Below are 15,368 nucleotides of genomic sequence, written 5' to 3' on the forward strand. Positions count from 1 at the left end.
TTTACACCTTAAGCTGGATAAACTGCTGGATGTGTGTACCCAGCAATGCGACCGGGAACCCCCCCTCCGACGGGCCAACATAACGGGCAACCAATACACACTAGACAATCCGGTGCCCGACCTCTGAAACTGTGAGGTTTGTATACACTAAACTATCAAAATATGCTTTTAACAACCCTTTGTATAGCCTACAATTTCTATATTATTTGCTCCCTCTTTTTAACCTATATATTATACAACATAAACTATGTTACTCACATAACACTCTTCATGGTACATAACTGTTCCATTCATAACCTAACAATTTCTTATACTAGAATATGCATGTTACCTAACCACTGGTGGCTGCCTGCCATAAATCAAACAGGGCAATGTTCATCAAGGTAAAGTCACACACAACACAAAAAAGCAAAAACAAAAAGCACCCAGAAAATAAGAACACTTTTTTGTTATATCTTAAATTTTAATTTATTTGTTCAATACTTTTATATTACAAGAGGATCCAAAATGAAAAAAGTCCATAGTACCATTTGACCCAAAGAAATCAATTTAGAAGATACAAAACCAATTAGAATTAGACGCATGTGGTGTACCAGTACGCAGTTACATGATGATACCATAATGATTAATGCAGAGACCCTGGTTTTAAGCAGTGCTGCCATTTTCCTGTTCTCCATAACAATAGAATATAGCCAACCTTTAAAAAACAAAAACATCGTATGCAGCAAAAATGTTTTTGCAACTCCGCAGTACCTCAACCTAGTTTATGAGAATTGTGCGATATTATTATGAAGCACAGTACTGATCCTGATAATGCAGGAGAATATTTATTTTTGTATTTTTTCACCAACGATTATTCAGAAACTATTTATCATACACTGAAAATATCAGACTTCTTCCACATATTAGAAATGACACAATGCTGATTGAAAAGATTTTGGCTTGTACAGCATTACCATAATGGGTCGCTTTTCATGAATAAACAGTTTTTTAAACTTGTTTGCTCAGAGCAAAATCTGTGTAGGATTACAGCTGACATCCCTCTATTACAAGAGAGATAGTAAAACAAAAACACTGTAAAACAGTTTGGAGAAAGAGAATTTTTGCAGCTGTAGATATTGTACCTTTGACAGATGGTAATATTGTTATCTATTTGGCTTGTTAAACTTGCTCTCTTTAATAATATTTATATCAAAAGTCCATATGTGCAAATTAAGGCTTCTTGTAGTCATCAATTTTGAAAGGAAAATAAAAATCGATATTGGCAGCAAGAACATCTGATATTCTGGACTCTGTTCTAAGCATACTGCAGAAACATAACTTTCTTTGATATTAAGCTGTATACCGATCCCATTACTCTGCTCCAAGTTTATAAATTATTTCCAAAACACATTTCAATACCTTTGTTTTGCCACTGGCTACCGTGCACAAGACAGCAGCAGATATATGTACATATATTTAACAAACACTCTTCACTTAAAAGCTTCTGAATTGAAACCAAAACTAGGATATTATTAACACACATTTAAATTATAGTTTAGATTCAAGACAATGGTACCTGTAAATATTACCAAGTAGGAGTGCATTTTTCTTTTTATCGATCACTTGGAACTGTCCCCTTTCATTGATTTAAGCTGTACAATAACACCCTGCCGGCAGGAATAGCGCAATGCTTTTTTTTTTTTCAGCCAACCTGAGTTGTAGTTCAAGTGAATAAATAGTAGTCACCAGCGGCAGAGCATCCAATATGCATTTCTGACTATCATTGATTATTTAGAGCAATTTACATCGTACAAGAAGAAGATTCCAGCTCCCGTATTTAAAAGACACAAAACAAAACGTCCCAATCACTACATATCCAATTTAGAGCAGGGATACTTTAGAAAATAAAAACAAGCATCCAATGCAATAAATCGCTGTCAAGGGAAAAAAAAAAAAAACCTTCTTAGTCTTCCCTAATGTACATGTATACATTTATATTTAACCTATAAAAGGTCAATAGAGAAAAAAAAAAAAAAGCCCTGAAAAAACAAAGTAAGTTATGGTTATTTGGTTGCAGTAGCATTGTCCATTCAAACAAGATTTTATTTTAGGCACAATTAGGAGGGATTGAAATTGCAGAGTTTGTACTAGATATTAAGCATATCCTCGTCGCTGTCATCATGAAATGAAGCTATGTTCAGCTCATCCTCTTTTTTATGCTGGACCGGCCTAAACTTTCCAGTCTTTTCTTGTCCTCCATTTACTATTCCTATCAAGTTGTCGTCCTGGCCAGCATTGTATCCGCCTCCGGCCTGCTTTGCATTCCTCTGTTTGCTCCTTGCAGACTGTATTCTGACCTCAGGTATCGTCAAGACTTCATCTTCGCTGTCAAGATCGTCAACATGCAGTGAAGTGAAGGCTTCGGCCTTGACGCTTCTGATGTGGCCGTTCTCGTGGTGTGGTTTTGCATGGTTTGCGGACACCTCTTCCATAAGCCACTCCGTTTCATTGTCCACCTCTTCTTCAGTATTGATCTAAAGGATATAAACCAAATGAGCATCACTGCATACATATAGAAATCTGCTTTAGGAATTGCTGTTCAAATTTCTCTGTTATCATTCTTACTACCTTTCAGCCAGTTAAAGTGACAGATTTAATAGAGTTTGCAGATGTGCAGCTGAATAAAGAAAAACCTGGGATTATTTATCATGGACTATATACATATTCTTAATTCTACCTCCATCATTAACGTCCTGAAAAATCTGATTCTATATATGCTGCAGAGGGATGGCGCTGCCATATTGCAGGTATTGCGATGATCATTTGTGACAGCAATGCAAGAGCCAGGTAGTATTATTGCTCATTCTATACATCTTACCCTCTGTACCACTATAGATTATTCTGTGTATGAGGAAGATTTTAGGGAGGAAATGTATATGATGACAGCAGGCTAAATAACTTCCTTCCCACCACCAGCTGTCACTGGCTCATTGCAGATGCCAATTGGCATAACCAAGCGGCTGGTCCTGCATTCATCCTATGACAAAGTAAATACTGCAGGAGCAGGTATCATGGAGAGAGCGAAGAGAAGCAGTTTGCTATTTAGTGTGTACATTTACATCATATTGATACATCCACTTTGTTTTTTTGTTTTGCCTATAATCTCCTTATACTGCTGAGCATTGGAACTTACAGACTGAGTATAAGAACGGTTGATAACTATACAGAGATGATACGTCAGCACGCCAGGGAAATGAGTCGGTCTAAGCTGGTGTTAGAGTAAAAGTTGCAATGGAGGCAGCATATACCTCCTTCCAGGTTTCCCATGACTGCTGTCCCAACAGTACCCTTTTACAGCATGCAGGGAGCCTGTAGATCAAAGGTGGGCAATAAGCAGCCCTCCAGCTGTTGTGGAACTACACATCCCAGCATGCCCTGCCAGTGTTTTACCATCAGGGCATGCGGAAACCATGGCAGGGATTGCTGGGATGTGTAGCAGTTGGAAGGTCGCTTATTGCCCACCCCTGCTATAGCGGAACCTTGCTACCTAAAAAGACCTCTCCCAGACACGACACCAAGTGCGCTGGGTGTGGGGAGAGTCAGCCCTGGGTACCTTTGCATGCTACTACAGATCGGACTTTGTGATAGCTGCTGATTTAGTAGGTCTGGTTGAAATGATGATTTATCTAATTTCGGGACTCTTGGTCCTGGAGTGCACTCAGTGAGATGGAGCATAGTCAGTATATAGTTAGCAATGTGTGAGGCTCAATCTATGCGCCAGTGGCTCCCAAAGTTTTTTAATCGCGGCGCCCTAGTGCATCAGAATTGTTTTCACAGCACCCCTAAGCCAAACGTTTGTTATTGAGATATTCAGAAAAAACTGTAGTAAATTGTGCTTACCTGTCATCCTTAGGGTCAGTTATGTGGTGGTAGACAGGTTTGCGCTTCTGTTTGTCCACATATTTATATTACATTGACCATAAATAATTTGATTTGGTGCTGGACCACCAACCTGAGGCACCCCTGCAAGTGTCCCGAGGCACCCCAGGGTGCCACGGCGCACAGTTTGGGAACCACTGATCTATTCTCATTATTGAGGAAACTTTTTTTTTTTATAAATATCTAACAATCTGAACCATCGGGAACTCATCTTTTTCTTTTTTTGTTAACAATTTGGATTTAACAAGACCAGCCAATAAACTGCAAATGCAGAAGTGTATTCAAGTTGTATAGCTCAGGATACCAGGGAACCCATGAGCTGTGATATTATCTTTCCCCACTTTGGAGATGTTAATGAATCTGTGTGTGTGGCTACTGGGAGAGAGACAGAAAGGGATTACTATGGAAGATGCACATTACCTTGGTGTACTTGTAAGACACATTGGAACTTCTTCTACAGCAATTGGTTATCTTGTACATCACCGTTTCCCTTCAAATAAACATAAAATTTTGCAAGTGTAATATCTAAGATGTCACATGTTACATGTTATAGACAATATTATATCCCATACATACTATATTTTTTGGTTTATTTCATATAGATTTATAGAAAATGTCTCCTAATCTAAACATGTAAGCATCTGAAATGATGTATTATATACCCATTTGGTAAAGAAGTGAGGGGTATACGTCTATGGTAGTAGACAGTGAGTCCAGTATATATAAATGAGGTATAGAAAAGGAAGGCAGTTATATACAGGGGTGCAATCGGTGTATAACCTGTAGCTGGGTAATAATGGAGGCAAATAGAAATAAAATGGCAGGATAACAGTAAATTTACCATGTTATTCAATCTATTTTTGGCATCTTGCATGGTGCGTAATGTAATTAACTAGAAAATATAATTCCCCCGTGACCACATGAAGAGGCCAGCCTACTGGTACACTAAGGGAAGTTAGTGAGCAGCTTACCTTCTCTCTTTCTTGTATAACAGCAGCACTATCAAACAGACAACAAGAATCACCAGGAGAATGCTGAGAACGGCACCCACGGCTTGGCTTCTCCCCGATAAGCCTTGGTACCGTTTCTGATTATCATCAGGATCCTCGGCATTATTCCCAGTGTCCTCCGATCTACCAAACACAATAAAAAGAAACCAGTTACATCAGGGAACACAGAAGTCCTGCAACACCACAATCAATGCACAGATGTTAAAGCAAAACGGGCAGAAAAGAGGAAATGCTGAAAGAAAACCAGCAGAACATCAGACACAGCAAAAACTGCCCCAAAGGAGTAATTTCTGCAAGAACGAAGCTTCCACTACAACTGATCTACCTTATAAGCAAATGTGTAATTAAACCCAATATGTTTGCAGGAGCCATTTCATTTAACTCTTATATAAACCCTCCTGCAACATGAACAAAATAAATCCACTTTATTGGTCTGGTTTCCTTCTGTGCTTTTCATGTACTTATATAATTAAGAAAAGTAGTTCTTTCCTTTGCATTGGGTAAGGAAACAGCTGTAATCAAAAGAAACCCAGTGCTTGAACCGCCCTAATGAGCTCAGGATATGGTACTTTGCCAGCAACAGCCTAAGGAAAGAGTCGAGGCCGCAAAGGTAAAGAGGGACACTCTAAAGCCTTTAGAACCTTGAAACGTCGATTTATTCTGTACTGATGTTTTCATCTATTTAAACACTTTTACATCAAGCCAACTGGGAGTGCTGCCTCGTTCCTTCCTTACTTTTGTGGTGCTGCCATGAATCACTAGAGGGAGAGCCTGTACAGTATTTGTTTGAAGGACGGCACCCCTATTTTTTTCTTTTGTCCAGAATGACAAATCTTTTGTAATATATATATATATATATATATATATATATATATATATATATATATATAACCCATTTGAATCCGGCACTCATAATGAAAAAATTTATACTAGCCCAGGTGCCCTCTACGCACACGATCTGAATCCAAATCTGTGTCCAAATAGTATCCAAAGTGTAGCGGCACTCACGGGACTTGTTTAGAGCAAGAAATTATAAACTGCTAATAGCAGGCTTGAATTCCAACGTTTCAGATATTTAATCTTTTTTCAAGGATATAGCACAATTGTAAACGTACAAATCTTACCTTATGTAGTAACACCACACGTGCAACACTTTCCGTCCAGCTCCCGCAACTCGTCCACCCCCGATGACGTCACGCGTCTGCGTCCAACCTGACGTGACACGTCATTGAGGCCATCAGAGAGCGGGCGGTTGCCTAGAGACAGGACGCCAACAATTAATGCAAATACACCAATACCATTAAGAACAAGACACACATCCATAAAACAGACACTATATATAAAGGAGCATCTAATACTGTCCGACGAGTGATGCCAACCTGTCACAGCTAAAGTGATAATGGCAAAACCAACATCACATATATAAATCGGGCAAGGTTTGAGAACACAAATACCGCTAAATTAAAGAAAACAACTTAGCGATAATTAGAGGGAAGAGACACGGATCAACCGGTCGCTCGTCATTTTAAGGAAATGAGACACACTTTACCTTCCCTCCGTTTTAAAATTATTGACTATGTTCCCCAAAATATCAGAGCAGGCAATAGAGAAAGAGCTCTATTGCAATTGGAAGCAAGATGGATTGCTAGACTGAACACTGTTCAACCTTTTGACTTAAATGAACAATTATCGCTAAGTTGTTTTCTTTAATTTAGCGGTATTTGTGTTCTCAAACCTTGCCCGATTTATATATGTGATGTTGGTTTTGCCATTATCACTTTAGCTGTGACAGTTTGGCATCACTCGTCGGACAGTATTAGATGCTCCTTTATATATATTGTCTGTTTTATGGATGTGTGTCTTGTTCTTAATGGTATTGGTGTATTTGAATTAATTGTTGGCGTCCTGTCTCTAGGCAACCGCCCGCTCTCTGATGGCCTCAATGACGTATCACGTCAGGATGGACGCAGACGCGTGACGTCATCGGGGGTGGACGAGTTGCGGGAGCTGGACGGAAAGTGTTGCACGTGTGGTGTTACTACATAAGGTAAGATTTGTACGTTTACAATTGTGCTATATCCTTGAAAAAAGATTAAATATCTGAAACGTTGGAATTCAAGCCTGCTATTAGCAGTTTATAATTTCTTGCTCTAAACAAGTCCCGTGAGTGCCGCTACACTTTGGATACTATATATATATTATATATTCACAGGTAAACACACCTATAATGTATAATGAAAATTTAAACAAATTCATCAATTGAAAATAACAGGGTCAGTTGATGTGCACTTACACAAGTGGACAAACCGCAGATGTGTGCCAGGAGAACAAGTACTGACAATCCGCTGTCTCATGCAGGAATTCTGGCCTGCCCTCCCCCTGTGTTTGGCTGCAATGGAAGACTATTGTGGAGGTGGCATTTTTTGTTGGATCTTTACCACATTTTGAGTTGGAAGAAAAAACCACATCTAAGTCATCATCTGAGAGAAAAAAAAAGATGTAAAAAATAAAAGTAACTGATTAATAAAGTATCATTCTTAGACAAAAAATATATATATATACACACACACAGCATGTATATATACACAGTACTGTGCAAAAGTATTAGGCAGGTGTGGAAACAATGCTGCAAAGTAAGAATGCCATTACAAATAGAAGTGTTAATAGTATATTTTAATCAATTAAAATGCAAAGTGAATGAACAGAAGATAAAACTAAATCAATAAATATTTGGAGTGACCACCCTTTGCCTTCAAAACAACATCAATTCTTCTAGGTGCACTTGAACAAAGTCAGAGATTTTGTAGGATTATAGTCAGGTGCATGATTAACCAATCATACCAACAGGTGATAATGATCATCATTTTCATACGTAGGTTGAAACAGTCATTAACTGAAACAGAAACGGCTGTGTAGGAGGCTCAAAACTGGGTGAGGAACAGCCAAACTTTGCTACAAAGGTGAGGTTGTGGAAGAGTTTCATGTCACAGGTCAGGATTAATGATGTCCTCAATGCTGGGAAATACAGGCAGGTACTTATCCATCATGCAATACAGTCAGGGAGGCATCAGATTGGCTCCAAATTTATTCTGCACCAGGACAATGATCCCAAATATACAGCCAATGTCATTAAGAACTATCTTCAGCGTACAGAAAAACAAGAACTCCTGGAAATTATGGTATGGCCCCCCACAGAGCCCTGATCTCAACATCAGCGAGTCTGTCTGGGATTACATGAAGAGAGAAGGATTTGAGCAAGCCTACATCCACAGAATATCTGTGGTTAGTTCTCCAAGATGTTTGGAACAACCTCCTTGCAGAGTTACTTCAAAAACTGTGTGCAAGTGTACCTAGAAGAATTTATGCTGTTTTGAAGGCAAGGGGTGGTCACACCAAATATTGATTTGATTTAGATTTCTCTTCTCCTCATAGGTGTGATACACCTATCCTTTTTATGCCATATAGCCCGAGACACCTGGCGCGATTCTCATGGTGAGCTCTTTTCCCTCAATTTTGCAATCATTGTTCATATATAGGGTCATATCCAATTATCCGCGAAAAGCCTAGTTTTGGTGAAGTGTTCGCAGGTGCAAACTTTTCCCACAAAAAGGCATATCGTGCTACCCTATTCCCGAAGTTTTCACACAAGCGAATACTCCATAGACAAACACTGGCGAACTGTTTTCACTATCTCAGAACAGGTGGGTAAATATGCAAGATCCCTATTTTTGCCTAAAAATGTGGGGACTTGTTTCAGAACCCCTTGGATACCAAATGACAAAAATAATTTTTAATTAGCTTAATTTGGCCAATAATGACATGTCATTTTTGAAGTGAAAAAGTCTCTCTTTGGTACTTTGGGGGGCTATAAGGATGGGACAGGTGTTTGAAACATTGCAGATGGCTGCAGCAGGTGTATTTTTGCCATTTTTTAAAAAGTGTACTTTTATGACACAAAAATATACTTGCACCCATATTCATGTAACCCTAATTTTACTGCAGCATTTATTTTGCCCCCAAAAAAACACTTTGCTTTTTATCATTTTTCCACTGTTACACAAATGTGCTAATAACAGCTATTAAACATAATTTACGAACTCCAAATACTCTTATTAGGTACAATAATACACTTCTAAATAGATTTCCTATATTAGCCTTTTTATGGGGTACAGACAGATTTTCCCAAATCTTGCTGTACTTTTTGCAGGTTTCTCCACTAATAGTTTTTACGCGAATGCATTGTCAAGTCTTTTGCAATAGGATAGTGGGAGAAATGGGAGCGCGAATAGACAAAAGATGTGAAAAGATCGCACCAGATCACCGAATTGTGCAAAAACTTTTCCGACGTTAGGTTTTTGCTTTTTCGCGGCTAATTGGATATGGCCCATAGTGTACTAGGTACTGAGGATTAGTTTTTGTATCGCAAAGGTATTCGTATAAAATAATATTGGACCTGTCTTTTGCCCTTTTTTACACAAACTGCATACTTTTTCATACATTTTACTACATATTCCTTATTTTTGCATCTTACCTTGCTTATAGTGTACTAGGTAGATAGGTATAGTGTTTTTGTAGTAAAGGAATTGGTATAAAGATGCAGATTACACAATATTGAATGGTGCTGGTCACTCAGACCTGTCTATTGCCTTTTTTACCCTAGTGTGCAATTTTGTTTTTTCTCAGTTTTGCTACTTTCTCCTCCACACTTTTCGCCATCATCGCCGTTTTTTTCAGGGATAAAGTATCGGGTGCGTGCCAGCTCATCCCCGTATTCAATTAGGATCTGGCGAAAATGGGACCCGGCAGAAAGGTAAGTAGCGAAAAGTCCTGTCAGTTTTTGGGGAAATCATGCTGTCACCCCCAAAAGATGTTCAGAAAGGGGGGATCATTATGGGTACCACCGATTTAGCCTGCTGAAGGTAGTCAGGGTTTTTAAATAGACGTGGCAGGTGCATACATGTGGCTTTTGAAGAAGTGGTGAAGACTAGCACTTAGTTTTTTGTTTTTTATTTTGGGGGGGGGGGGGGGGAGGGGGGAAATAACTAGTCCCATCAAATTGAAAGTACATGAAAATGGGTGCAAGCATATTTTTAAGTCCATAAGTCATTTTTAAAAATTCTTAAAAAATCAACCTGCCGCTACCAGCCACATTCTAGAAAACACCTGCCGCATACTTGGGGACCCCGTCAATTTCGCTAGTTTTAAAGTTTGTCCCCCAACATTATTTTTTTTGCACCCAAAATTAAAGTATCTTTTTTTTGGGGTGTCCTAAGGATTTTTTATTTTTTTGACACAAATTACATTAAGGGAACATTCCAAAGGACGCAGGCTATTTTTTTTTTTTCTGCACCCCAAAACCCCAATTCTGCACTTTTTTTCGCTACCTATTCAGTGGAGTAAACGTATCCCCGATTTTTTTAACAAAGACTTTTCGCACCTGCGAAAAATCTTTGAAATTGAATATGGGGATAAGTGAAACTGGTGAAGATAACAGACTTTTTGCATCAAATTGAATATGGCCCTTAGTGTACTTGGTACCTAAGAATAGTGTCCTGGTGCAGCAAAGTTGAAAGTCTGTGATGCACTAAACAGGGCTATTTGGCGCCATTTGGATATAGTTGTATGTGGACACATCTGTAGCTAGTGACCCGACAAATGACGAGTGTAAAATATACAGTTTACATGTTGCAAAGGGAAGGAGGCTTTTTAAAATAGAACAGAAATAACTCAATGCTTCAAAAATCTCTATTTTGAAAATAGTCAAAGCATATATCCCTAAATATGCCGTGTGAAAAGGGGGGTTAGAGACCCCACTGATCTAAGAGCAAATTAATATGAGTGGATAAACTGAAATAAAAACAAAGTATAGGTTGAGTCTCCCATATCCAAATATTCTGAAATACAGAATTATTTTGGAATGACAGATAATGAAACCTTTGATTTTTGATGGTTCAATGTACACAAACTTTGTCTAAGGCACAAATTATTAAAAATACTGTATAAAATTACCTTCAGGCTTCGTGTATAAGGTCTATATGAAACAAATGAATTTCATTTCTGTACACAAACTTCGTTTGAGCCACAAAATTATTGAAAATATTGTATAAAATTACCTGCAGGCTGTGTGTATAAGTTGTATATAACACATAAATGCATTCTGTGTGTATATTGGGGTCCTATTCCCAAGATATCTCATTATGATATGCAATTATTCCAAAATACAGAATATTCCGTTATCCAAAATACCCCTGGTCCCAAGCATTTTGGATATGGGAGACTCAACCTGTATAATATAAAAACTGAACACACTGTCTCTGCAGAATAGAAACGTCCGTATAACCCCACTCTTCTTGCAGCAGACTTAGCCCCTAGAATAGTCCTATCTGAGCAAATAAATGTTATTTTTGAGCAGTTAAGAGTAGGTGTAAACACTTGTACATAAATATATCTATAAAGAAACCTTAAATTAAATTTCTTTTTCATTTCTTATTTACTCTGGATCGATAAGGAGTGAAGGAAGAGTGACCTCACCGTCAAGGTAATATTTGGCTTTCCCAGAAGTGCCGACTACTCTAGTGAAATTTCCGTTTGTCTTTACTTGGCACACACTGGCACCATTACATTTCTGATAAGCAGAGTTCTCTCTCCCAGAAAGCTGAATTTCATACACATACTGATCCTTCAGCCTTAGGTCACCACTGGCACTGAATGATCTGTGGACAGAGAAACACATTACAGCAAAGAGAAAGGTCAAACTCAATTTGTAGATATTCTCAGAATGTTTTTTTTTTTTTGAAGATGAATCCAAAATACTTGGTGGCTAATATCACACATAATTCAACACACATATATGAGCAGCAGTGAAAGGGCTTCTGAAGCAACGGGCATGCCGTCATGGGACATGGCATGTCCCAACATAACACAGCCAAGTCCACACCTAACTGAGGCTAACAGCTATGTTAGAATATTTAATGCTCAGAGTTATAAAAGCCATCTGAACTATACGTTTGCTAGTTTAAGATTTCACAAGATAAAAATACTGGAAAAACTGTACTGAAATAGGCAAAAAAATTTTCATCAAGGAGGTCAATTCTATTGGGTACTAGTTGGGTCCTGCAAGCTGTTCTCACGGCGAACAAGCACTGCGAATGTAATTTGCAATTCAATCCCATCCCAAACTCGTATTGCTTTTCATAGGAAATTTGTGTTTTTATGTGCGCATCCTCCTGAGCAGGTGAAAAGGTAGGAAAATCTCGATTTTAAGGCAACAATGCTGGGACACAGGGCGTCTGGTACACCCCTACCAATGAATAATCCTGCTTTAGGAGAGATTTAAATAGCATAATTTGGCCGATAAAGACATGTCAGTATTCAGGTGCAATTCTTTAAAAAGCTCAATAATAGGGTAAATGATATGGGACAGGTATGTGGAGGTGTAAATGATGTGGGACAGGTACGTGGAGGTGTAAATGATGTTGGGACAGGTACGTGGAGGTGTAAATGATGTTGGGACAGGTACGTGGAGGTGTAAATGATGTTGGGACAGGTACGTGGAGGTGTAAATGATGTGGGACAGGTACGTGGAGGTGTAAATGATGTGGGACAGGTACGTGGAGGCCCCCCACATCCGAAAAGAGTGTGGGGCTTCACTGGAAGTGCGTGGCCTATCAGAAACAGGGCGGAGTCTCGCGGCAACCCTAGTTTATGTCACTATAGGGGGTGTGCCCACCACTCTCCGAGATGCTTTTCAGCCCCCAGTCTCTCCTTACACAGGTGAACAGATGCGCATCTGTTCACCTTCTGCGCACTCGCTGCTGTTATGCAGAGCAGCGGTATGTGCGCTCCCCAAAGCTGAATGCGGGACAGTTGGGAGGTATGGGGATGGAATAGCAGAGTGTGGAATGGTGGAGCCAGTGTGAGAGGGGGATGGGGGAGCACAGTGTGAGGGGGGGTGATGGGGGAGCACAATGTGAGGGGGGGGATGGGGGAGCACAATGTGAGGGGGGGATGGCATAGCACAGTGTGAGAGGGTGGATGGGGAGCACAGTGTGAGAGGGTGGATGGGAGAGCACAGTGTGAGAGGGTGGATGGGAGAGCACAGTGTGAGAGGGGGGATGGGAGAGCACAGTGGGAGAGGGGGGGTGGGAGAGCACAGTGGGAGAGGGGGGGTGGGAGAGCACAGTGGGAGAGGGGGGGTGGGAGAGCACAGTGGGAGAGGGGGGGTGGGAGAGCACAGTGGGAGAGGGGGGGTGGGAGAGCACAGTGGGAGAGGGGAGATGGGAGAGCACAGTGTGGTAATGGGGGTTTGGAGAGCACAGTGTGGTATGGGGGATTGGAGAGCACAGTGTGGTATGGGGGATGGGAGAGCACAGTGTGGTATGGAGGTTGGGAAAGCACAGTATGGGAGAGCACAGTATGGGAGAGCACAGTGTGAGAGGGGAGATGGGACAGCACAGTGTGGTATGGGTGTTGGGAGAGCACAGTGTGAGAGGGGAGATGGGACAGCACAGTGTGGTATGGGTGTTGGGAGAGCACAGTGTGAGAGGGGAGATGGGACAGCACAGTGTGGTATGGGTGTTGGGAGAGCACAGTGTGGTATGGGTGTTGGGAGAGCACAGTGTGAGAGGGAAGATGGGAGAGCACAGTGTGGTATGGAGGTTGGGAAAGCACAGCGTGAGAGGGGAGATGGGACAGCACAGTGTGGTATGGGTGTTGGGAAAGCACAGTATGGGAGAGCACAGTGTGAGAGGGGAGATGGGACAGCACAGTGTGGTATGGGTGTTGGGAGAGCACAGTATGGGAGAGCACAGTGTGGTATGGGTGTTGGGAGAGCACAGTATGGGAGAGCATAGTGTGAGAGGGAAGATGGGAGAGCACAGTGTGGTATGGGTGTTGGGAAAGCACAGTATGGGAGAGCACAGTGTGAGAGGGGAGATGGGAGAGCACAGTGTGGTATGGGTGTTGGGAGAGCACAGTGTGAGAGGGGAGATGGGACAGCACAGTGTGGTATGGGTGTTGGGAGAGCACAGTGTGGTATGGGTGTTGGGAGAGCACAGTGTGAGAGGGAAGATGGGAGAGCACAGTGTGGTATGGAGGTTGGGAAAGCACAGCGTGAGAGGGGAGATGGGACAGCACAGTGTGGTATGGGTGTTGGGAAAGCACAGTATGGGAGAGCACAGTGTGAGAGGGGAGATGGGACAGCACAGTGTGGTATGGGTGTTGGGAGAGCACAGTATGGGAGAGCACAGTGTGGTATGGGTGTTGGGAGAGCACAGTATGGGAGAGCATAGTGTGAGAGGGAAGATGGGAGAGCACAGTGTGGTATGGAGGTTGGGAGAGCACAGTATGGGAGAGCACAGTGTGAGACGGGTGATGGGACAGCACAGTGTGAGACAGGTGATGGGACAGCACAGTGTGAGACGGGTGATGGGACAGCACAGTGTGGGATGGGTGTTGGGAGAGCACAGTATGGGAGAGCACAGTATGGGAGAGCACAGTATGGGAGAGCACAGTATGGGAGAGCACAGTATGGGAGAGCACAGTATGGGAGAGCACAGTATGGGAGAGCACAGTATGGGAGAGCACAGTATGGGAGAGCACAGTATGGGAGAGCACAGTATGGGAGAGCACAGTGTGGGAGAGCACAGTGTGGGATGGGAAAGGGCACAGTGTGGGATGGTGATCACAATGGTGAACAGGTGAGCACATTGTGGGATGTGGTAGGTATGAGAGACTATAGTGTCAGAAAGGGGAACACAGTGGCATATGGAAGCAGTATGGGATGGGGATCGTATGTGTAAAAAATATATATATATATGCTTATGCAAAGGAGCTAATACCAGTCCCAAGCTGCTTAGGTTAAGTCCTTCGAGATCAAGTAGCCGGCAAAATCAAGCCAGCACCGAGAGACGAGAGGATCTGGTGCATGGCGAGCTGAGGGAAAGACACACAAGCAGAGTCGCTGCGGCAGGTATACATAGAATAAGGCAAGTGTGGGGCATGGAGGAAAACTGTGGGGGCTCAGAGGTTCCCCAGAAAAACCACATATAGGCATACCTCCCAACTGTCCCGCTTCTGGTGGGACAGTCCCGCTATTCATGTACTGTCCCACCCGCGGGCCACAGTGTCCTGCGGTGGGAGGAGCTGGGAGAAATACATTTCACAGCTGCTCTGCACAGCATCTCTTCACTGTGTAGGAAGGGCAGACTCAAGCAACTGGCTTGTTTCTGCCAGGGACCCTGGAATGTGGGGCCCCGAAAAGAATAGGCGCACCGAGCCCCATGATTTCTGTTGCCAGACCTGGGGACAGGTACATGGAGATTTATATAAAAAAAAAAAAAGAAAAAGAAATAATAATAATAAAAAATACAAGTCTGATGTAGAAAATCTATGTGGGAACCAGATATCATCTATAAAGGTATTTACCAAGTTTTAAAA

The 15,368-nt window shown here is 41.6% G+C and overlaps 1 protein-coding gene across 3 annotated transcripts in view; it reads right to left on the minus strand.

The window, feature by feature from the left end:
* Window positions 1–454: 454 nt before the first annotated feature.
* The window catches only part of IGF2R (insulin like growth factor 2 receptor), a 234,364-nt gene continuing 219,450 nt past the window's right edge, over window positions 455–15,368 (minus strand). For all 3 annotated transcript variants that reach the window (XM_088474371.1, XM_088474372.1, XM_088474370.1), the window contains 5 exons: window positions 11,463–11,644; window positions 7,225–7,411; window positions 4,893–5,054; window positions 4,342–4,411; window positions 455–2,516 (listed from right to left, as the gene is read on the minus strand). In XM_088474371.1, the coding sequence (XP_088330497.1) occupies window positions 2,130–2,516; window positions 4,342–4,411; window positions 4,893–5,054; window positions 7,225–7,411; window positions 11,463–11,644 (988 nt within the window). In that variant the 3' untranslated portion in view covers window positions 455–2,129. The remainder of the gene's footprint in view (window positions 2,517–4,341; window positions 4,412–4,892; window positions 5,055–7,224; window positions 7,412–11,462; window positions 11,645–15,368) is intronic.

This window comes from Taudactylus pleione, unplaced genomic scaffold, assembly GCF_031769625.1.
Source record: "Taudactylus pleione unplaced genomic scaffold, aTauple2 ptg000154l, whole genome shotgun sequence".
Taxonomy (NCBI): Eukaryota; Metazoa; Chordata; class Amphibia; order Anura; family Myobatrachidae; genus Taudactylus; species Taudactylus pleione.